Genomic DNA, 25,386 nt, shown 5'->3' on the forward strand with positions numbered 1-25,386 from the left:
CGGCCTATAGTCCAGTTTTCTGCCTTTGTCAAAGATGGTCAGGATTCCATGTATAAAAAACGATGTCGCTCAAAAAGGGCCGAAGTTGCCCCCCATCATTGTATCCTTAGGATGCCGCGTTCATAGCTGATCGCGGCATCATACAGCAATTATACAGTAAAAAAAAAGTTTTTTTTTTCAAATCTAAAATCATACTTACGTTGCGAAGAGCTGGCTGCCGCCATCTTGATTGAAGTTCTAGTGTGAAATTGCGCACAGTCCGTGATGACGTGGCAAAGGATTTCGATCTTCAATCAAGATGGCGGCGACCGTCACTTCATGCACAAATGGAGGAGGTAAGTGGGATTTTCCTTATTTTTTACCGCCATTCAGGGAAAATTGATTCACTACCACGAAGCATGAGAAAATTCAGCTTCGCGGCAAATCGAATTTTCCCTGAAATTAGGATTGAAGTCCACTTTATGGAGTTCGATTTGCTCAACACTAGTTGCAATGTAATTGTTTGCCACAGACAAGCACTTTCTATACATAATTTGCTAAGCAATACACTGGCTCAAATATCAGCAAGAAAAAAAACTTACAGGAGTACAAGCATTATGTCAAGTTAAACTACATTGTCTAAAAATGAACCAAATTTATCAGAACCACTGAAATAATTTGGTTTACCTAGTCTGGTTTGAAGCTGTCTAACTTTAAGATACTACTATTAAATCTACCCTGATGTCTCCATTATATCAACATGATGTTAAATCTATATTCCGTAATATTCAGTAATATATATATATATATATATATATATATATATATATATACAGAAATGTTACTAGAGATGTGAAATAAAGCAATGGTGGTAGAGAGATATATAAAATAATTTTATAATGTAATAATTATATCTTACAGGTGAGTCAAGGAGAGGTGACGAAATACTTTTCTATTTAACGTAGTCAGCTTATTTCTGGAGAGGTCTCTGAAATAAAAGATAGTTGACAATTATGCTACAGAAACACAGAACAGATTCTGATAAGACCATTTATATGTACACAGAATTTAGAGAAATACTTATCACAGTTATATACGGCATTTATAGCACAGATAATATTGAAAGCAAACAATAAATTTGCAAATTATAGAATTTGTGATCTCCAGTCATTATTTTCTTGATTGCGAAAATCGGCAATGTAATATGCAGGTATTGCACGCGCAATACAGGTGTGGGTCACTTTTGCTACATTTTTCAAGCTGCTAGAAGTTTCCTGAGACTGGAGAAAACGCACAGTACAGTAATTCCTAACACCCTGCACTGGAATCAGCTACACTATCACTATCTAACCTACACTGACTATCTCCCACTAACTATCTGTATTATATATAAGCTAACTAACTAACTATCTAATGTAATTAAACAGTGGGGTAGGCAACATTCCTATTGGTTGCTAGGGAGGTTGCTAAGCTCAGACAATGACATTGCAGCTTTCTCATTGGCCCACAGACGAGAAGGGAGGTTACTGATGAAAAAAAATCTAGAATATTTGCGATTACGAAGATATAGCACTATAGTCTAAATCTTCGCGAATTCACAAAGTGCCGATATTCGCGATTAGAATATTCTCGATCAACAATACTTGCTACATGTGTACATACAGTACCAGCCTGGCCCCTGTACCTGCTTTACTTGTATAGAAGCTTTTGTGTAAGTAAGAAATCAATTACTTATGCACATGGGAAGGAATAATGCAAGTCACCCGTACATACTAAATGGTAAAACACTCGGTAACACTGACATGGAAAAGGATCTAGGAATTTTAATAAACAGCAAACTAAGCTGCAAAAACCAGTGTCAGGCAGCTGCTGCCAAGGCCAATAAGATAATGGGTTGTATCAAAAGGGGCATAGATGCCCGTGATGAGAACATATTCCTACTACTTTACAAATCGCTAGTCAGACCACACATAGAGTACTGTGTACAGTTCTGGGCTCCTGTAAACAAGGCAGACATAGCAGAGCTGGAGAGGGTCCAGAGGAGGGCAACTAAAGTAATAACTGGAATGGGGCAACTACAGTACCCTGAAAGATTATCAAAATTAGGGTTATTCACGTTAGAAAAAAGACGACTGAGGGGAGATCTAATTACTATGTATAAATATATCAGGGGTCAGTATAGAGATCTATCCCATCATCTATTTATCCCCAGGACTGTGACTGTGACGAGGGGACATCCTCTGCGTTTGGAGGAAAGAAGGTTTGTACACAAACATAGAAAAGGGTTCTTTACGGTAAGAGCAGTGAGACTATGGAACTCTCTGCCTGAGGAGGTGGTGATGGTGAGTACAATAAAGGAATTCAAGAGGGGCCTGGATGTATTTCTGGAGTGTAATAATATTACAGGTTATAGCTACTAGAGAGGGGTCGTTGATCCAGGGAGTTATTCTGATTGCCTGATTGGAGTCGGGAAGGAATTTTTTATTCCCCTAAAGTGAGGAAAATTGGCTTCTACCTCACAGGGTTTTTTTGCCTTCCTCTGGATCAACTTGTAGGATGACAGGCCGAACTGGATGGACAAATGTCTTTTTTCGGCCTTATGTACTATGTTACTATGTTACTTACATGTAAGTAAGTTTGAGGTTCTTGCGGAATGCCTGGTGTGACACAAGCGTCAGTCCCGAGTTCACCACAGTTCTGAAATAAAGCATTCAAATCAGAGGTCCACAAATAACACTGTGTGCTGCCAAGATTAGATAGCCTGAGACTAGATAAGGATATTAGCTCAACTGGGCACGCAGACAAAATACATTTTTCTTTTGTTACCCACAAATTTGCTTGAATATGCATATATATGTACACTCTGCAAAATGAAAAGTATAAATGCAAAGTTCTAGATAGACAAGACACTGAATGTAGAATGCAATAGGAAGGTCATTCTGATTTTTAAGTTGGTTCTATCTATAGTATCTATCTATTAATGTTTCTATCCATCTAGACATATATTATCTATCTATTTATGTATCTATCTATCTATCTATCTATCTATATGTCTGTCTATCCATCCATCCATCTCTATCTATCTATCTATCTATCTATCTATCTATCTATCTATCTATCTATCTATCTATCTAGACATCTATTATCTATCTATCTATGTATCTGTATGTCTGTCTATCTATCCATCCATCTATATCTGTCTATCTATCTATCTATCTATCTATCTATCTATCTATCCAGGGGCATAGCTAAAGGCTCATGGGCCTTGGTGCAAGAGTTCAGTTTGCCCCCCCCCCCCCCCCCTCCCTCAGTGCTTTGCGGCCAGGGAAGGGGAGGCACATAGCCTTCGTGCTTCCTAAAGCACCCCTCCCCCATGCCAAATTCTTGACCTAACCCCTTTCCTCCAGCCAGACATATAACTTGACCATCATGCACCTTCTATAATACCGGTGTCTTCTTATGCAGCACAAGGGTCTTTGAGCCTCCTCAATCTCCAGGACCCAGTAGCAAATGCTACCTCTGCACCCCTATATTTTTATCTATCTATCTATCTTATATATTATCTATCTATTCTCTATCATCTATTTGTCAATCTACCTAATGCTATAGCAGTTACAGTCTACACTACTGTCCAATCATGATTTAGAATGACTATTTCTGTAGCTTACGTTTCACTTCACTAATACATTGATCCAATTACCTGGAAAGCCTCATGTATTGCTTTTCTTTGCTCATAAGCATTATTACTATGTGTGAGTAAATGAGTAACGTAACTGGAATTAACTAATGAGTGCTTATTAGAGAAATAATGAAGGTGTGGCAGAAGGTTGTCCACACACAAGGCCCCGCATACACACAAGATAGCTGACCATTCTCAGTAAAATGGGTTTGGCCAATGTTGTTTAAATGTGTATGGGGGCTTTTATAGAAGGAAGCACACATTTATGGAAAACAAAGCACTATTACCACTACTATAATCAACATATAGGATATTGTGTTGTTCAGAACTGAGCTGCATAACCAGATAAAGCCCACGGACAAGAGTGGCACAATTCCTGAAACAAAGTGACCCTTTACTGCCCCTTTAATCATATAAATCAAATAGAACTGAATGGGTGAATGGGATCTGTTGATCAATCTGTTCCTTTACATACATGAAGATCAGAACAATAGTGTGAATTAATCAAATTATCAAATTTCACTTAATTGGAACAAAAAAAATGGATCTGCATAAGGGAGAAGGAAATACTGAGGTGTTTTATGAACACATTTACAGGCTACATGTTGGAGAAGATCATTAATACACTGTCAACCATAATTAATGAAAACGATCCAACATAAAACAGTCTAATTTCTCCAAAATGTCCAGTGATGACAAATCATAGTCCCAAAGTTCAGCAGGAAGCTGTGAACAAAGGTCCTTTCTATGCCCCACAGGCTCGGCTAGCTACATGTTTAGAGGATAAAACCAATACTTACAATTTTCTGAGCCCGGTATAAATCTTCACATCGTCCGCGTTGATTGAGGCAAATAAACGCTGAGCCGCAATGTAACTAAGAACAAAGAAGAGACACAAGTCAATGGACTGTTTCTATATAAACATACTCATTACCAATTATTAACAGTATCAAAGTAATAACTAGAGCAGAACCAATCACAGGCAGCATGATACAGGGGAAGGGATATATCCACAATCTGGAATGTAATATTACTTTGAAAAGTGCTTGTGTGCTCTGGTGCTCAAGTAGAATGCTTCCCGATGCTCGGGTGCTCTACAGAGCACCCGAGCACAATGGAAGTCAATGGGAGAACCCCAGGCACCCCCTGCTCTGAAGAGGGGAGGGTATCAGGACTCTAGTTCGGCTTATGAGTCCCTGCTCTGACTCCATATATAGCTATGTCCATATACACTCACCTAAAGAATTATTAGGAACACCTGTTCTATTTCTCATTAATGCAATTATCTAGTCAACCAATCACATGGCAGTTGCTTCAATGCATTTAGGGGGGTGGTCCTGGTCAAGACAATCTCCTGAACTCCAAACTGAATGTCAGAATGGGAAAGAAAGGTGATTTAAGCAATTTTGAGCGTGGCATGGTTGTTGGTGCCAGACGGGCCGGTCTGAGTATTTCACAATCTGCTTAGTTACTGGGATTTTCACGCACAACCATTTCTAGGGTTTACAAAGAATGGTGTGAAAAGGGAAAGACATCCAGTATGCGGCAGTCCTGTGGGCAAAAATGCCTTGTGGATGCTAGAGGTCAGAGGAGAATGGGCCGACTGATTCAAGCTGATAGAAGAGCAATGTTGACTGAAATAACCACACGTTACAACCGAGGTATGCAGCAAAGCATTTGTGAAGCCACAACACGCACAACCTTGAGGCGGATGGGCTACAACAGCAGAAGACCCCACCGGGTACCACTCATCTCCACTACAAATAGGAAAAAGAGGCTACAATTTGCACGAGCTCTCCAAAATTGGACTGTTGAAGACTGGAAAAATGTTGCCTGGTCTGATGAGTCTCGATTTCTGTTGAGACATTCAAATGGTAGAGTCCAAATTTGGGGTAAACAGAATGAGAACATGTATCCATCCTCTGATGGCTACTTCCATCAGGATAATGCACCATGTCACAAAGCTCGAATCATTTCAAATTGGTTTCTTGAACATGACAATGAGTTCACTGTACTAAAATGGCCCCCACAGTCACCAGATCTCAACCCAATAGAGCATCTTTGGGATGTGGTGGAACGGGAGCTTCGTGCCCTGGATGTGCATCCCTCAAGTCTCCATCAACTGCAAGATGCTATCCTATCAATATGGGCCAACATTTCTAAAGAATGCTATCAGTACCTTGTTGAATCAATGCCACGTAGAATTAAGGCAGTTCTGAAGGCAAAAGGGGGTCCAACACCGTATTAGTATGGTGTTCCTAATAATTCTTTAGGTGAGTGTATGTAGTCAGTGCTTGGGGACACCCAGTGTATTTAAAATCTAATTTAAGCCTCTATTTCTGAAAAGTTTCTGGCGGGATTCGAACTCATAATCTACTACATTACAGCCAAGAATCTTAACCACTACACTACTACCTGTAAGTATTCCTATACAGCAGAAGTCTCATATTTTATTTTTATATTTATTTTTTTAAGAAACTGGCCATGCAGCTCTATAGTGTAGTGGTTAACATTCTGGGCTGTAATGTAGAAGGTTGTAAGTTTGAATCCCATCAACACTAGTACAGATGTAAGATGGCTGAATTTTCAATTTCCCTATTTCTTTTCCGCACTCGAAGTTGCTGCAGGGACCCCCATAGTCAATCATCTGGTAGCATCTTGCCGCTGTGTGAGCAGGTAATATTTGAATGTATCTGTACAATGGGCCCGCAAACTAAATTTTACTGGTGGGCCCTAGGCACCCCAGTCCGACACTGACTGGGGCCACTATAGGGGTCATTACTATAGGAAGTCCAGGCAGCATGCTGAAGGTAGGGCTGACCAACATCCCACCTCCTAAGTCCCTTGCTCCATATCTTAATGAGAGACAATTGGAGGAGGACAGAACATGGCAGCTATTGAAGGCCACCAGAGGAACAGCTTATGGAGTAGGATATTGTGCAGCATATTGGTATTTGGTTCTGTTGGGATGGTATTTTGAGCTGCAATGTGATTTTGCTGACTGCATCTATGTGTATTGACCACACCTACTTATTTTGGCCCTGCCTACTTGTGTCAATTTGGACCCACCTACAATATGGGGCCACTTTTAATTTTTTCCAGGGCCACTTTAAGTTCCCAGTCCGCCCTTGTATGCATCTCAGTTAGTGATGACTGTGGACAATGAAAGGGGTGTGGAAAATAAAATCTGCCCCGTTCTAGATTTTCCTGGGGAGGTTCTGACTGCTGTGTGCAGCATTACATTTTGCATTATTTCTGTGCTATGACATCATTATTCCTGTACAGTGAAATCATAGCATGCATTATCGCAGTACTGTGACATCACTGTGTGCTTTATAATTGAGCTGTAGCTTTACTGTGTCCATTATCCCACTGCTGTGATGTCACTGTGTGCATTATCCCACTACTGTGATGTTACTGTGGGCATTATCGCAGTACTGTGACATCACTGTGCGCTTTATAATTGAGCTGTAGCTTTACTGTGTCCATTATCCCACTGCTGTGATGTCACTGTGTGCATTATCCCACTACTGTGATGTTACTGTGGGCATTATCCCATTACTGTGATGTTACTGTGTGCATTATCCCACTACTGTGATGTTACTGTGTGCATTATCCCACTACTGTGATGTCACTGTGTGCATTATCCCACTAATGTGATTTCACTGTGTGCATTATCCCACTACTGTGATGTTACTGTGTGCATTATCCCACTACTGTGATGTCACTGTGTGCATTATCCCACTACTGTGATGTTACTGTGTGCATTATCCCACTACTGTGATGTTACTGTGTGCATAATCCCACTACTGTGATGTCACTGTGTGCATTATCCCACTACTGTGATGTCACTGTGTGCATCTTCCCTTCTTTGCAGCATTACCTTTTGCATTATTTCCATGCTATGACATCATTTCATTATTACTGGATAGTAGATAGTGAAAACACCCATTCAGAGATGGACTATTAGGGCATTAGGACATTTTGGTCAGTTAGAGCATCCTGTTTAATTGTCTTCTTCTGCAACTAATCATATGATTCATTTCTATGGAACAAAGTGCTATCAAAATGCCTCATTTTCAGTGATCAAAAGACACACTGGAAAAATACAGTATCTATTATGATTGCTGGAACCATTAAATGAGTTTTCCCATAAAATATATTCTACACTTTTCCAACTAGCATCAACATCTGAATATTTGTAATTGCAATTGATAAAAAAAATGTACTATAACCCCTGAGTTATTCAATAAAATGTGTCAGTTTGGTCTTTTCCTTGATTCTCGGTTCACCTCAGTAACATTGACAAGGTGGACGCACATGCTCAGTTCCATCCATCAACTGCCACCAGATGTGTCTACTGTTAGAAGCTGTGACATTTACAGGGCTGCAGCAGAAACAACACATCAACTGAGAAAGGACACGTCCCTGAGCCAACAGCTTGAAATAAATCTAGCAGAGCATTGAGAGCAATGTATGGGGAGATCTCTGGATCCATGTGAGGTACAGGGCTGGTTCTAGCTTTGTTAGAAAGAGATTGTCATGTACTATATTCTGTCTGATGTTAATTTTTTACATTAATCATGAGAACTGCTTTAACTATAGTGTTGGGCGTGAATATTAGAATAGCAAATATTATTCGCCAATATCGGCACTGCGAGAATTCGCGAATATTTAGAATATAGTGATATATATTCGTAATTTCGAATATTCTAGATTTTTTTTTCATCAGTAACCTCCCTTCTTGCTTGTGGGCCAATGAGAAGGCTGCAATGTCTTTGTTTGAGCTTAGCAACACCCCTAGCAACCAATAGGAAAGTTGCCTACCCCTTACTATATAAGAACCTCCCCAGCAGCCCTTGTATGCAGTATTTTGCAGATCTGAGAGAGACAGCAGTGTTATTGCTGTGCTCTCTGCTTTCCTGTGTCATTACATTAGATAGTTAGTTAGCTTATATATATAATACAGATAGTTAGTGGGAGATAGTCAGTGTAGGTTAGATAGTGATATAGTGTAGCTGATAGGTTCTGCTGTCCATACATACATACATGCTACAGACATAGTGCTGTGATGTCACAAGTTCACAACAATACTTAGTGCACCAATCACTAATAAGTAGTCAGACCTGTTAAAATGTGAAGTTGCACGTATTGCGGCAAAATATTTGCATCATTAGTGCTGATTTCACAATTGCGAATATATTGGAGCACTCTATCTGCATATAAAGCTATTGTAATGTTCTGCCATGCCAACCATTTTCTCCAGTCTCGGGAAACTTGTAGCAGCTTGAAAAAATGTTTTATAGTGACCCACGCCTGTATTTCGAGCGCAATACACAAATATTACATTGCCGATTTTTCGCGATCAAGAAAATAATCTCGAATTTGCGAATATATGATGAATATTCTACCAAATATTCGCAAAATATCGCGAATTCTAATATTGCCCCTGCCGCTCATCACTAATTAACTACAGGGAGCGGAAAAAAGTGTACTGGTGGAGGACACACGTTCAGCTGTTTGGAAGTAGCTTTGGCACCAAAACTACACAGCTCCGTCCATTGGATGGAGCTGGTTATTGTCACGCAGTTTCCATACACTGCAATAGGCGCAGCACTGCAGTTAACAGCTCCATCCACTACACAATGGACGGATCTGTGCATTTCCAGAGTCATCTTGCAATGCTGGTGATTAGTGATGAGCGAATCGAAGCTGATGAAGTGGAATTCGATTCGTATTTCAGGAATTATTCTATTCGCACCGAATCCAGATTTCCTCACACTTCGTTGTAACGAATCGTATTCTTCCCCCAAAATGGCTGCTGCACATGTTAGGACATGGAGCAAAGAACTCTGGGAATGAGGGATCACCCACAATGCCATGCATGCAGCCAATCAGCAGCCAGCCAGCCCTGTGATGTCACAGCCCTAGAAATAGACTCAGCCATATTGGATTCTGCCATTTTCCAGTGTACTTAGTGCAGGGAGAGACGTCAGCAGGTGCTAGAGACAGTGCTAGAAAAGACTTGAAAACTTATATTTTGTTCAATGGAAGTTCAGGGAAAGAGCATTAGAAGCGTAGGGAAAGGATAGGGAGGAATTATTCAAGAGTATTGAAGCAGAACGGGGTTCAATAGGGGTGTTTACAGCCTGGGTAATAGGAACAATCTTATTACACCTTGCTGCACTGACTGCGGATCCAAATTGCCATTATACTGCTGCTAATTTCAAGTTTGCAATACCTCTGTAATTTCAGCAAACCGTTCTTGTTATTGGGGTCCTATTAGCCCTTGTGTGGTGCAATTATACAGTATATGTCGCAGGGAAATTCTGAAAATGGAGATTTGATCAAATCCCTAAGGGAAATGATGAAAATGGAGATTTGATCAAATCCCTTAGGGAAATGATGAAAATAGAGATTTGATCAAATCCCTAAAGGAGATGATCAATTCACGTAAGATGTGTAAAACAACATCTCTGTGGGGTGATTTCCCTAAAGAAAGTAAGTGATTGTGTTCAAATCCCTTAACTGTTTTAGTGAAAAGATGAAATAAACAAGTAAGGAGTCCTGGAGAAAAAAGAAAGCAGTCGAAGGACCTTTGATTACCTCATAGACATGTGACCAGTAATATTGCTATGTTACTGGTCACATGGTGATGATGTCATCAAAGGTCCTTTATCCCATAGCTTTCACAGTTCGCTGATAAAAGGCCCTAGCGATAAAAGGCCCTAGCGACGCCCCTGATTCCAGGGCCATCTTTAACAAGGGACAAAAGGGGCAGCTGCCCCGGGCCCAGTTGCTCCTGGGGGGTCCAAGGCAGCTGCCTCTTGAGCCCTGCTAGCCACTGCCCCGGGTGTCAGGCTGTCAGCTACACAGGGGGTGCTGCCATGCCATGCCTGTCGGCACTCCAGGCAGCGTACTGTGAGAGCTGTGATTCTCTAGGACCTTAGATGACATCATCACCATGTGACCAGTAACCTAGCAATATTACTGGTCACATGGCTATGAGATCATCAAGGTCCTTTCTACCAGGAGTGTTGCTGTAGAAGTTTGCCTTAACTGTGGAGCTTTTTTTGTGAAGATTACATCAGAAAAAGGTGACAGGGGCTGTTATGCTAATATACTGTAAACTACTGTATAGTGGGGTGCTGTATAGTGTGGGGCCTGTATACTGTGGGGGGCTGTATACTGTGGGGGTCTGTATACTGTGAGGGGCTGTATACTGTGGGGGGCTGTATACTGTATACTGTGGGTGCTGTATATTGTGGAGTGCTATACTGCTGTACTGTATAGTGTGGGGAGCTGTATACTGTATACTGTGGGTGCTGTATATTGTGGAGTGCTATACTGCTGTACTGTATACTGTGGGGGGCTGTATACTGTAAGTGCTGTATACTGTAAGTGCTGTATATTGTGGAGTGCTATACTGCTGTATTGTATACTGTAGGGGTCTGTATACTGTGGGGGGCTGTATACTGTATACTGTGGGTGTTGTATATTGTGGAGTGCTATACTGCTGTACTGTAAACTGTGGGGGCCTGTATACTGTGGGGGTCTGTATACTGTGGGGGGCTGTATACTGTATACTGTGGGTGCTGTATATTGTGGAGTGCTATACTGCTGTGCTGTAGAGTGTGGGGGGCTGTATAGTGTGGGGTTCTGTATTGTGTATAGTTTGGGGTGCTGTATACGGTGAGGTGCTATACTGCTCTACTGTATACTGTGAGGTGTTGTATACTGTGGGGTGCTTTATACTGTGGGCTGCTATACTGCTCTACTATATACTGTGGGGTACTGTATAGTGTGGGGTGCTATACTGCATACTGTGTGGTACTGTATACTATAGGGTGCTATACTGCATACTGTGGGTTGCTGTATACTATAGGGTGCTATACTGCATACTGTGCGGTGCTAGGGTGCACTGTAACACTAGGGTGAGCCGAGCCCTGGTCTCCTTCCTGCAGAGCGGTGCCCACTTCCAGCCTGAGCCCAGCTGTCCAGAGCACTGATCCTGAGCCGCTGGAGTCTTCAGAACTGGAAGTATTTACAGTCATTCACTGTACTCTACCAGATGTGTGGATTTTTTGTGTGTGTGTTGTGGTGGAGGGCGTTATTGCCTGCTAAGGTGTGGGAAGGCGGAATCCAGGGGGCCCAAGTAAATTTTTGCCCAGGGTCCAATCAATATTAAAGACGGCCCTGCCTGATTCTAGGTATATACTATTCTGGCAGGGGGAACACAGCCAGGCATATTTCTGTGGGGGCACACTCCTGGCCATGGGTTCAGATATAGAAAAAAATCTAACTCTGACCAAAGTTGTTTCTGAAGAACAGTTTAATGAAACTATCAGGACTAGGGTTGAGCGAACCCAAACTGCAAAGTTCGGGTTCGTACCGAACTTTAGGATTTTTGGACCCCGGACCAGAACCTGAACATTTCAGTAAAAGTTTGGGTTCGGTTCGGTGTTCAGCACTTTCTTGGCGCTTTTTGAAAGGCTGCAGAGCAGCCAATCAACAAGCGGTTAACTGTCTGACCTTAGAAGCCATCACAGCCATGCCTACTAATGACATGGCTGTGATTGGCCAGAGCAGCATGTGACCCAGCCTCTATATAAGCTGGAGTCACATAGCGCTGCACGTCACTCTGCTGTTACAAGTGTAGAGAGAGGATGCTGCTGGACTTGTGATTTCAGGGATTTCAGGTAGAGAATAGGAGAGAATCTAACTCAGCGATCTACCTAGAAATAGTTGTGTGGGTGCAGGGTACAATCGTTTACCCTGCCCTAAGCCCATTGACCAAAAAAAAAAAACTTTTCTAATTCTGTTAGTTAGGTGGGCGGCGGCGACGGCTATTTTATGCAAGCTCAGTCTGAGCTTTTGGGACATTGCAAATCACCATTTTTTTCTGGATTAGTCAGTGTGCAATTTAAGCTAGAAATACACCAATCATTTTCTGGGGTTTGAAAAACACACTTTTTTTTTCAAAAAACAGTATTTTCCTGATCTGCAAGTGTTAAATTCAAGTTTAATATACCGTAATTTTCGCTTTATAAGATGCACTTCCCCCCCCCAAAAGTGGGGGGGAAATGGCCATGTGTCTTATAAAGCGGATACTTCGCTGGCCGCTTTGCTGCACAGCGCGGCCAGTGAAGTATCAGTGTGGAGGGAGGAGGTGGGGACACTCATGGCGGGGCCCGGTGCAGTGACTCTACTCTAATACACCGGTCCCCGCAGCTAAGTACATTCAATCCGAATGGGTCCGCAATTACTGTACTGTACTTACTGTACCTAACTGTACCTTATGTATAGCATTATGACGGCGCAGACTGGCAGCTCCCTCGCTCATGCGCCGCCTGCCCCGCCTGCCGCAGCTCCCTCCTCATGCGCCGCCTGCCCCGCCTGCCTGTTCATTCATAAAGTGAGATAAGCAGGCAGGCGGACAGGTGGCGCATGAGGAGGAAGCTTCGGCAGGCGGGGCAGGCGGCGCATGACCGAGGGAGCTGCCGGTCTGCGCCGTCTTAATGCTATACATAAGGTACTACAGTAAGTACAGTACAGTAATTGCGAACCCATTCGGATTGAATGTACTTAACAGCTGCGGGGCCCGGTGTATTAGAGTAGAATCACTGCACCAGGACCCACCATGAGTGTCTCCGCCTCCTCCCTCCACACTGATGCATCTGATGGGGGATCTGTAGATGACACTTACAAAATATTTTTTTTTTAATTTCCTCCTCAAAAACCTAGGTGCGTATTATCATCAGGTGCGTCTTATAAAGTGAAAATTACGGTATATACAGCTTTCATATTCTGTTACCAAAAAAACTTTTTTTGGGCAATCTACAACATCTGGATTAGTCAATGTGCAATTTAAGCTAGAAATAGACCCATCATTTTCTGGGTTTTGAAAAACACACTTTTATGTCAAAAAACTGTATTTTCCTGATCTGCAAGTGTTAAATTCAAGTTTAATATATATACAGCTTTCATCTTCTGTTACCAAAAAAACTTTTTGGGGGAAATCTACAACATCTGGATTAGGCTACTTTCACACTACCGTTCAGAGCGGGTCCGTCTGATGTCTGCTCAGACGGATCCGCTCCTATAATGCAGACGTTTGGATCCGTTCAGAACGGATCCGTCTGCATTATAGTTTAAAAAAAATTCTAAGTGTGAAAGTAGCCTGAACGGATCCGTCCAGACTTTACATTGAAAGTCAATAGGGGACGGATCCGTTTGAAGATTGAGCCATATTGTGTCATCTTCAAACGGATCCGTCCCCATTGACTGACATTGTAAGTCTGGACGGATCCGCTTGCCTCCGCACGGCCAGGCGGACACCCGAACGCTGCAAGCAGCGTTCAGGTGTCCGCTTGCTGAGCGGAGCGGAGGCTGAACGCTGCCAGACTGATGCATTCTGAGCGGATCCGCGTCCACTCAGAATGCATTAGGGCAGTACGGAGCTCACAAGCGGACACCCGAACGCTAGTGTGAAAGTAGCCTTAGTCAGTGTGCAATTTAAGCTAGAAATACACCCATCATTTTCTGGGGTTTTAAAAACACACTTTTTTGTCAAAAAACTGTATTTTCCTGATCTGCAAGTGTTAAATTCAAGTTTAATATATACAGCTTTCATATTCTGTTACCAAAAAAACACATTTTTGGCAATCTACAACATCTGGATTAGTCAGTGTGCAATTTAAGCTAGAAATACACCCATTATTTTCTGGGGTTTGAAAAGCACACTTTTTTTGTCAAAAAACAGTATTTTCCTGATCTGCAAGTGTTAAATTCAAGTTTAATATATACAGCTTTCATATTCTGTTACCAAAAAAAAAACTTTTTGGGCAATATACAACATCTGGATTAGTCAGTGTGCAATTTAAGCTAGAAATACACCCATCATTTTCTGGGGTTTTAAAAACACACTTTTTTTTTACAAAAAACACTATTTTCAGGCCTTGCAGCATCAGCACGTGTGAAATTACAGGCTTATATACTGCTGTCAAATTCAGTTGTTAAACAAACACTCGTTTGGGCACAAAAAATTTTGTTGGCAGCCTTTGATGCCGATGTCATTGTGAGATACACCCTTAATGCATTTGGGTTAGATTCAGAGATTTTAAATACCGCCATTTGGTGCAACAATATTGAATTCAGGCCTACACTGGCGCAGGCCGTGTGAGATACACCCTCTACATACAGGGGTTTGATTCAGGCATTTGAAATACAGCCATTTTGGCCAAAGAAATATTTAATTCAGGCCTACACTGGTTCAGACCGTGTGAGATACACCGTCTACATACAGGGGTTTGATTCAGGCATTTGAAATACAGCCATTTTGTGCAAAGAAATCTTTAATTCAGGCCTACACTGGTTCAGGCCGTGTGAGATACACCCTTTACATACTGTCGTTCTATTCTACTATTAATTAAACACCCATTTAGGGCAAGATCCTAAATTAGAAAAATATGAGGAGAGCGTCAAATAAGGGACGTGCCCCAGGTCGTGGTGCTGCTGGTGGAGCTCCTGTTGCAGGGAGAGGACGTGGTCGATCTGATCCAGCTACACGCACAAGTGAAACCCCTTCCTCAGGTGCAAGTAGGCGACAAAACCTGCAGCAGTATTTGGTCGGGCCTAATGCTGCTCTACGAATGGTGAGGCCTGAACAAGTACAGGCGATAGTAGATTGGTTTGCTGACAGTGGATCCAGTTCCTTTACATTGTCTCCCACCCAGTCTCCTGCTGAAAGACCACAGTTGGTACCTGCAGCCGATGTCCATCGGTCTTTCACCTCACCCCCTTGCAAATCAGCCAAGCAGTCTGAGCCCCAAGTCATGCAGCAGTCTCTTCTGCTTTATGATGACTCTGTTAGCAGGGTTTCCCAGGGCCATCCACCTAGCCCTGCCCCAGAAGTGGAAGAGATTGAGTGCACCGATGCCAAACCACTTATCTTTCAAGATGAGTACATGGGAGGACCATCGCAGCACGTCTCGGATGATGACGAAACACAGGTGCCAACTGCTGGGGCTTTCGAAAGTGTGCAGACCGACAAGGAAGTCAGGGGTGAAGACTGAGTGGAAGATGATGTGGAGGACGATGAGGTCCTTGACCCCACATGGAATCAAGGTCATGCGAGTGACCTATGTAGTTCGGAGGAAGAGGCGGTGGTCGCACAGAGCCACCAGCACAGCAGAAGAGGGAGCAGGGTGCAAAAGCGGAGCGGCCGTCCTCTAGACGGTATGCCTGCTACTGCCCACCGCAGCAAGGGACCGAGCACACCAAAGCCAGCTCCAAGGAGTTCCCTGGCGTGGCAGTTCTTTAGACAATGTGCTGACGACAAGACATGAGTGGTTTGCACGCAATCAGAGCCTGAAGCGAGGCATAAATGTTCTCAACCTGAGCACAATATGCATGACCAGGCATTTAAGTGTAAAGCACGAGCTGCAGTGGAGTAGACACCTCAAAAACCAAGAAAGGTCTCTGGCTCCTCCTGCTTCCTCTTCTGCTGCAGTCTCGGCCTCTTCATCAACCTCTGGAGTGACAGTGCCACCCCTCAAACAGAGGATCTGCCAGCAACACCAACACCTGGGTCACCAAGCATCTCCATAATGTCCCATGGAAGCGTTCAGCTCTCCATCTCCCAAACGCTGGAGAGGAAGAGGAAGTACCCCCCTACCCACCCGCGATCCCTAGCCCTGAATGCCAGCATTTCTAAATTACTGGCCTTTGAAATGCTGTCATTCCGTCTGGTGGAGACGGATAGTTTTAAAGGCCTTATGGCGGTGGCTGTCCCACAGTACGTCATGCCCAGCCGCCACTACTTTTCCAGGCTAGCCATCCCTTCCCTGCACAACCAAGTGGGGGACAAAATCAGGTGTGCACTGCGCAACGCCATCTGTGGCAAGGTGCACCTGACTACGGATACGTGGACCAGTAAGCACGGTCAGGGACATTATATCTCCATAACAGCACACTGGGTAAATGCAGTGGCGGCTGGGCCTGAGGCGGATAGCAGTTTGGCGCATGTCCTTCCACCACCGAGGATTGCAGGGCGTTTGCCTCCTGTTGCTTCCTCCTCCTACTCCACTTCCTCATCCTCTACCAGCTCCTCATCCGGTCAGCGTAACACCTTTACAACCAACTTCAGCACAGCCAGGGGTAAATGACAGCAGGCAGTTTTAAAACTTATCTGTTTTGGGGACAAACCTCACACCACGCAGGAGCTGTTGACGGGCCTTGAACAACAGACCGATGAGTGGTTTGTGCCAGTCAGCCTCAAGCCCGGCCTGGTAGTGTGCGATAATGGGCGAAATCTCGTAGCAGCTCTGGGACTAGCCGGTTTAACGCACATCCCTTGTCTGGCGCATGTGCTGAATTTGGTGGTGCAGAGATTCCTTAAAACGTACCCCGATATGTCAGAGCTGCTGCGTGAGCAGCGTTCTCACCCTGCTGCTGAACGCCTGTCAGCGCTGCAGCGTAACTTCGGTCTTCCCGCTCACCGCCTAATATGCGACGTGCCCACAAGGTGAAACTCCACCTTGTACATGCTGGCCAGACTGTGCGAGCAGCAGCAGGCGATAGTGGAGTTTCAGCTGCAGCACGAACGGGTGAGTCGCTCGGCGGAACAGCACCACTTCACCACTTCACCATCAATGACTGGGCCTCCATGCGAGACCTGTGTTCCTTGTTGCGCTGTTTCGAGTACTCCACCAACATGGCCAGTGCCGATAACGCCGTTCTCAGCGTTACTATCCCACTTCTATGCCTCCTTGAAAAAACGCTCCTGGCGATGATGGAAGAGGATGTGGCACAGGAGGAGGAGGAGGAAGAGGGATCATTTCGTAGGGTTTCCGGCCAGTCATTCCCAAGTGGCTCCGAGGGTGGGTTCCTGTACCCACAAACCCAAGGTACACAATTGTCCAGCCAGGGCACAGTTATGGAGGATGAGGAGGTGGAGGGTGAGGAGGAGGAGATGGAGGAGGAGGAACCATGTTCACAGCAGGGTGGCACCCAGACCAGCTCATGGCCATCACTGGTGCGTGGTTGGGGGGATACAGAGGACACAGACGATACACCTCCCACAGAGGACAGCTTTTCATTGCCTCTGGGCAGCCTGGCACACATGAGCGATTACATACTGCAGTGTCTCCGCCGAGTTGCCCACATTCTAACTTGTGCTGATTACTGGGTGGCCACGCTGCTGGATCCCCGTTACAAGGACAACGTACCGTCCTTAATTCCCTCACTGGAGCGTGATCGTAAGATGTGCGAGTACAAGCGCACGCTGGTAGACACGCTGCTGGTGGCATTCCCACCTGACAGCGGGGGCACAGTGGAAGCACAAGGCGAAGGCAGAGGAAGAGGTCGCCGAAGCAGCTGGGGCACCGCCAGCACCTCAGAAGGCAGGGTTAGCATGGCCGAAATGTGGAAAAACCTTGTCAGCACGCCACAACAACCAGCACCACCAGCTGATATGGAACATCTTAGCGGGAGGCAGCATTTCACCAACATGGTGGAGCAGTATGTGTGCCTACTCGTACTGAATGACGGGTCTGACCCCTTCAACTTCTGGGTCTCCAAATTGGGCACATGGCCTGAGCTTGCCCTTTACGCCTTGGAGGTGCTGACCTGCCCTGCAGCCAGTGTATTATCTGAACGTTGTTTAGCACGGCAGGGGGCGTCATCACAGACAAGCGCAGCCGCCTGTCCACAGCCAATGTGGACAAGCTCACATTCATTAAAATCAACCAGGCATGGATCCCTCAGGACTTATCCGTACCTTGTCCAGAATAGACATGTATACCGGCACTAACCAGTCATTGTTATACTGCAGCGCAATTGCTCATTCTTGTATTTCGGATATTTCACACTCTTTTGGAGTGTACCCTAATTTAAAAAAATTAAATTAAAACCAAAAACCTGTGTTGGCTACCTCGTCCTCCTCCACCGCCGCTTCCACCTACACCGCTACAGTACGTCCACCGCCTCCTCAAACTCCTACTCCATATGGAATTCCACCTCATAAATCAAATTTTATTTTTTTATTTGTACGTGTTTTATTTTATATCATTTCACTACTTTGTCATTTACATTTTCGGGTGAAATTCACAAATTTTTGGGTGTATAGTACCACTGCTATACCTAGTAGGCCGGTTAAAAAAATAAAATAAATTGTCATTAACATTTTCGGGTGAAATTCACAAATTTTGGGGTGTATAGTACCACTGCTATACCTAGTAGGCCGTTTAAAAAATAATAATTGTCATTAACATTTTCGGGTGAAATTCACCAATTTTTGGGTGTATAGTACCACTGCTATACCTAGTAGACAGGTTAAAAAAAAAAAAAAATAGTCAGTTACATTTTCCGGTGAAATTCACCAATTTTTGGGTGTGATGTACCACTGCTATACCTAGTAGACAGGTTTAAAAAAAAAATTGTCAGTTACATTTTTTGGTGAAATTCACCAATTTTTGGGTGTAATATACCCCTCCTCTACCTAGTTAACAGCTTAATAAATTTCAATAATTTTTCTGTTACATTCTTGGGTTGACATTATACAATTTTAGACGTGAATAAACATTTGCTATGCATTGGTGACAGGGAATACAATTTAATATATTATTCAGTAATTAATGCGCGCCACATCCTTTCATTCAATGCTTAAACTTTGAAAAGTTGTCACACTTATAAGCTTTAATAATTTCTCCCATATTTCAGCTCTATAATTTTAAATTAGAAAAAATGAATCCTCCCTTGGATGTGGTCTCTCTTTCTCACGCTCCCTCTCTGGCCTGGAACCCTGATTCCCCGCCACCCGTGATCACCATGGTAGGCGCATAAAAGAATATCGAAAGTTGATAGAGCAGATATCAAATTGGATCGTGAACATCACGGGGACATGCGACATGGTGGGGCAGTAAGTGTGCACACGCCTACACGAACTGACTGACAGGGGTCAGCCTCATCAACTTCTGGGTCTCCAAATTGGGCACATGACCTGAGCTTGCCATTTACCCCTTGGAGGTGCTGGCCTGCCCTGCAGCCAGTGTATTGTCTGAACGTGTGTTTAGCATGACTGGAGGGGGTTATCACAGGTTATATTTCCCAATGTTTTGGGGTGTACCCTAATTTAAAAAAATACAAATACATTTAAAACCAAAAAGAAGTGTAGGCTACCTCCTCCTCCACCGCTGCTTCCACCTACACCACCACATCCACCGCCTCCTCAACCTCCTACTCCATATGGACCTGGTCCTCCTAGAGCAAGATTATTATTTTTTATTTTTATGTATTTTATGTTATTTTAAGTCATTTCCCTATCCACATTTGTTTGCAGAGCACTTGCTATGCTCTTAACCACATTTTGATGACATTTGCAGCCCTCTAGCCCTTTCCATGACATTTTTACAGCCATTTTAGTGCTCAAAACTTCGGGTCCCCATTGACTTCAATGGGGTTCAGGTTCGAGGTCAAGTTTGGGTCAAGTTCGGGTCCCGAACTCTAACTTTTTTCTGAAGAACGGCCGAACCCGTTGAACCCGAACATCCAGGTGTCCGCTCAACTCTAATCAGGACGGTTTTGAACAAAAACAAGCGGCATGATAAAGAAAAATCTTTGTGGACTCGCAAAAGGATAGAAGAAGCTACCACAGTCATTGAGCAATTTAAATTAGCACCACTACTTAAACTACAACGGACACATAAACAGTACTATTATGGAAAAAAATACGATGTTATGGAAGTAGGTACTAAAAAATCTTTGATTTTGAAGAGAAAGTCTGACTCTGATCCAAATATCTAAACAATATTGATTTTGAAGAGAAAGTCTGACTCCGATCCAAATATCTAAACAATATTATTTCATATTATTATTATATTATCAAAAATATTAAACTTTTCACTAAAACAGTTAAGTGGTTTGATGATCAAATCACTTACTTTCTTTATGGAACATCATCTTCCGTGAATTGATCATCTCCCTTAGGGATTTGATCAAATCTCCATTTTCATCTTAGGGATTTGATCAAATCTCCATTTTCATCATTTCCCTTTTTGTTGTTGTGTATTAGTGGGGAAAAAGAAAAAGGGCTTATTAGCTGTTGTGTGGTGAAGTGAGAAAATTACAGCCCTTTTTGATGTATATTAGTGGCCAAAAAATGTATTATTTGCCATTCACGGTCGCAGTTATATGTTCTAAAGCCTTTTTTTGCCGTGTATTAGTTGGGGGGAAAATCGGGGCTCATTAGCCGTTGTGTGGTGAAGTGATAAAACTACAGCCCTGTTTGGCGTGTACTAGTGGCAAAAAAAATATTATTTGCCGTTCACGGCCGCAGTTATCTGTCTAAAGCCTCTTTTTGGCTTGTATTAGTGGGGAAAAAGAAAATGGGCTTATTAGCCGTTGTGTGGTGAAGTGAGAAAATTAAAGCCCTTTTTGGCGTGTATTAGTGGCAAAAAAAAAAATTTTTTGCCGTTCACGGCAGCAGTTATATGTTCTAAAGCCTTTTTTTGGCGTGTCTTAGTGGGGAAAAAGAAAAAGGGCTTATTAGCCATTGTGTGGTGAAGGGAGAAAATGAAAGCCCTTTTTGGGGTATATTATGGGCAAAAAATATATATTATTTGCCGTTCAGCGGTGAAGTTCCATTTTACTACACCATTTACGCAGTGTATTAATAGAATAAATACGTACGTCCCATTAGTCGTTCTGCAGTGAATTGTGATTGTTATATACATTTTTAGGGGGTGTATTAATAGGAAAAAGAATACATCTTATTAGCCGTTCTGCTGTGAATTTACATTGTCATACAGACATTGTTGCGCTGTATTAATAGCAAAAATAAGTACCTCATTTGCCTGGGTGAATGGAGTCACACAGGGGAGAAACTGCTCTGTGTCCTTCATCAAGAAATCAAATCCTGTCTTTCTCCGCAACAACTCAAAATCGGAACCATGGTGACTGACAACGGGAAGAACATGGTGTCGGCGCTGCATCAAGGAGGGCTGAGCCATGCGCCCTGCATGGTGCACGCGTTCAATCTGGTTGTCAAGCGGTTCCTGAAGTCTTCCCCCCATCTGCAAGGCATCCTAAAAATGGCCAGGAAACTTTGCATTCACTTCAGCCACTCGTACACCACCAAGCACACCCTCCTTGAGCTGCAGGGGCAGAACGGCATCCCCCAACATAGGCTGATATGCAATGTTTCCACCCATTGGAATTCCACCCTCCATATGTTGGACCGACTATACGAACAGAGAAAGGCTATAAACAATTTCTTGATGATCCAAGCGGACAGGAGTACTCCCCTGTGTAAATTCAATGTAAGCCAGTGGCAGCTCATGCGTTTGCTCAAGCCCTTTGAGGATGCCACATTATTTGTCAATCGCCAGGACTATGGGATGAACAACGTCATTCCACTGCTTCATATCCTGAAAGAAATGCTGGTAAATCTGGCTGGTCAGGGGACTGGAAATGTGGCGCCAACATCTCACGGCCACATGAGCCCTGTGGGAGCTGAACTGGAGGAGGAGGAGGACATTGGAGCACAAGCAATGTGTAGCGAAATGGGTGGTTTTTCTATACAGGTGACAGGAGAGGAGGAGCAGTCGGAGGAGCAAGAGGGAGATGAGAAGGATGAGGCAGATGACCCAGACACACCGTGGCAGTATGCAGTGGAGAGGGAGGTAGGGAGTCCCTCCAAGTCACTTGCACAAATGGCCCGCTGCATGCTCACTTACTTGGGTAGTGACAGCCGAATTGTCACCATTTGGCAGAGGGCTGACTTTTGGCTCTCAACCTTGTTGGACCCTCGCTACCAGTCCACCTGCTGAGAGGGAGGACAAACTGAACTACTATAGAGACATCCTATGTAGTTATTTGGCCGCTGCCTATCTACGCCATCGTCCATCCTCTCGCAGGTCTGACCGGAGGGGCCCTCTGCGCTCTCGTTCCACTGCCATGGCTGCTGTGGCAGGGTGAGGGGGTAGGAACAGTACCAGCTCCATCAGCAGCAGCTTGAGTCTAGAGTCATCGATGAGCAGTTTTCTTAACCCGCCTAGTAAAGAAACTACTCACCAGCAGCAGCTAGACCTGGAGCAGAACCTGAACCAGCAGGTGGTGGCATACTTGGACAGTACCCTGCCACCCCACATTGAAGATCCGCTGGACTAATGGGCAGCCAAACTGGATTTGTGGCTGCAACTGGCAGAGTTTGCCCTGGAAAAGCTGTCCTGCCCGGCCAATGGTGTGGCATCAGAGCGGGTGTTTAGTGCGGCGGGGGCCATAGTTACGCCAAGGAGAACTCGTCTGTCCACCCAAAATGTGGAGAGACTGACCTTTGTCAAGATGAATCAGGCGTGGATCAGCCAGGATTTCCACCAACCAATGCCTGATGCATCAGATTAGATCATCCATGCTGCCTTACTCAAACCTTGACAAAAGAGACCGGTTTTATTCTGGCTACCTGCCTCAGCTACTATTCTGATGCTGCCACCCACCTGATGCCACATATCTGATGCCAAGTGCTCCTTCTTACACCCACCATCGTCAGTGGGTACTTTTATTGCCACCCACCTCTCCACTCTGTCACCGGGTCACTCTGTGGTCTCCTCTTGCTGCTGTAGCTGCCACCTTCACACTATGTCACCTTGCCCCTCTGTGGTCTCCTCATGCTGCTGCCACCTCCACACTATGTCACCTTGCCACTCTGTGGCCTCCTCATGCTGCTGCTTCTACCTCAACACTATGTCACCTTGCCACTCTGTGGCCTCCTCATGCTGCTGCTTCCACCTTCCCACTCTGTCATTGTGCCACTCTGTGGCCTCCTCATGCTGCTGCTGCTGCTGCTACCTCACCACTATGTCACTGGGCCACTCTGTGGTCTCCTCATGCTGCTTCCACCTCACCACTATTTCATTGGGCCACTCTGTGGACTTCTCAAGTTGTTCTCCCACCCTTCCCACTCCATGACTGGGCCACTATTTTTCCTTTTTGGCCTGAATGACATCACCATTAATTTGACCCTTCTTCTGATCTGTCAGAAGGAAGGAAAAATGATACGCACAACAGATCCTTTCTGTGTAGCAGCTGTAAGGCCTGTATGGTCCCATCAGAATTGGCTTATGATTTGGTAGCCAAAAGCAGGAGTGGGTTCAAAACACAGAAGACATGCAAATATTCCATTCACATGTCATCTCTGTTTTGGATCCACTCCTGTTTATTTTTTGCCATTAGCAATACTGATGGATTACTGACCAAATGCTGACCAAGTAAAGGCGGATGCTCAACAGACAGGATCAGTTTTTTTGCGGGTTATTGTTCTGACGGATCAGAGGAAGGGCAAAATAATCAGTGACATCAACACAAACTTACTGCTGACACCCTCTCCACTCTGTTGGGGGGCTCTACTTGTATAAGCGTTTAATAGAACAGGTTCTGTAGACATCTATGTGGAATCAGCTGACGACAGTGTAAAAGGAGTGTGCTTCTTCTTGATGCTAACATCAACCTGTAAGGCTGAGTTCATACTTGAGTTATTTGGTCAGTTTTGGCCCTGTACCTGCCCTAATATGTGAAGTGTGCAGTGATTCTAAGTGCGACGCCTGTCATCTGCGTGTCATACTGACTCACAGTATTGTTTCACTACCACAGCAGACTCCCCATGCGTGTTACTGCAAGGCACAGTGTTCTACACCCCTATAAAGGCTCTCTGCAGCTAGGAAATAGCTGTTTTTTAACGTGATTCACCGTAAATAAATTCGGATCAAATTGTTTCGGAAAATTCAGCGAACCGTCCGAATTGAATTTTTTAAATAATTTGCTCGTCTCTAGCGGTGATACCACCAAGTAGCTGATGTCAGGGGTGCAGTATGTTAGACCCCTGATGATCAGACATTGATAGCTTATCCTACAACATCAATAATAAAAATCCTGGAAAACCCATTTAAATGAAAAAATTTTGTTCTGAAAAGCACCAAAATAGATGTACAAGTATGCCTCAGATTTCTTAAGAACCATATAAGTGTATCTTCTATGTAAGATCACTTCTATGCATTTTAAGTGTTATACAGGTAAACATCCTGCCATGCTTAAAGGGATTATGCAACCCCTATTAATGACCCCCCTTCCCCAATGCCGGGCACCTCATATAGATTATACTTACCCCACTCCCCGCTTAACCCCCCGTCCTCGCGCTGGATGCAGGATTTGCTCCCCTATATATATGCACAACTGCATGTGGGTTTGAAGCACCTCCTGCTAATGCCAACCTGTCTTCTTAGTTTGTATATATAGATTCCTGGAGGTGTATAAACTCCTATTTAAATGTGCCTGTTTTCCATCTACAGGTCACATTTAGGTGCACCTGTGAGGCCTGGGACATATCAGCAAGTCTTGAGTGGGACTCACAGACTCCTCCCTCCTCCCATTGCAGGCATAGCCACATGCTGGAGGTAACTGGTGAGTTGTTTGTGAGTCGGCCTTATGCTCCTGTAATTTGCCCACTGGCTCCTGGTATCGCCCATACGGCTCAGGTAGGAGAGTGTAGGGTCCCGGGCTACTTGAGAAACCTTGTCGCGGTGTCCGGGCTTAGACATGTTCTACACCGTAGGACATGTTGACTAATCTCTCAATTTTAAAATCAGTTTGAGGATTTAGTAATACTGCAGAGTGCACCTGTGTTTGTTATTGTTTTGTTATATTGTTATATTAATTATTACATCCGCACTTGTTAC

General features: G+C 44.0%; 1 protein-coding gene and 1 long non-coding RNA gene across 2 annotated transcripts in view; both read right to left on the minus strand.

Moving 5' to 3' along the window:
- NTRK2 (neurotrophic receptor tyrosine kinase 2) overlaps positions 1-25,386 on the minus strand; it is a 292,678-nt gene that overhangs the window by 249,704 nt on the left and 17,588 nt on the right. Inside the window, exons 3-5 of the mRNA XM_040417023.1 lie at positions 4,459-4,533; positions 2,605-2,676; positions 899-967 (exon numbers count right to left, since the gene is read on the minus strand). Of these exons, the coding sequence (XP_040272957.1) occupies positions 899-967; positions 2,605-2,676; positions 4,459-4,533 (216 nt within the window). The remainder of the gene's footprint in view (positions 1-898; positions 968-2,604; positions 2,677-4,458; positions 4,534-25,386) is intronic.
- The window catches only part of LOC120989117, a 28,111-nt gene continuing 11,538 nt past the window's right edge, over positions 8,814-25,386 (minus strand). The window contains exon 3 of the long non-coding RNA XR_005776227.1: positions 8,814-8,974. This is a non-coding gene — a long non-coding RNA (uncharacterized LOC120989117). The remainder of the gene's footprint in view (positions 8,975-25,386) is intronic.

Source organism: Bufo bufo, chromosome 2, assembly GCF_905171765.1.
Source record: "Bufo bufo chromosome 2, aBufBuf1.1, whole genome shotgun sequence".
In the NCBI taxonomy this organism is placed as follows: domain Eukaryota; kingdom Metazoa; phylum Chordata; class Amphibia; order Anura; family Bufonidae; genus Bufo; species Bufo bufo.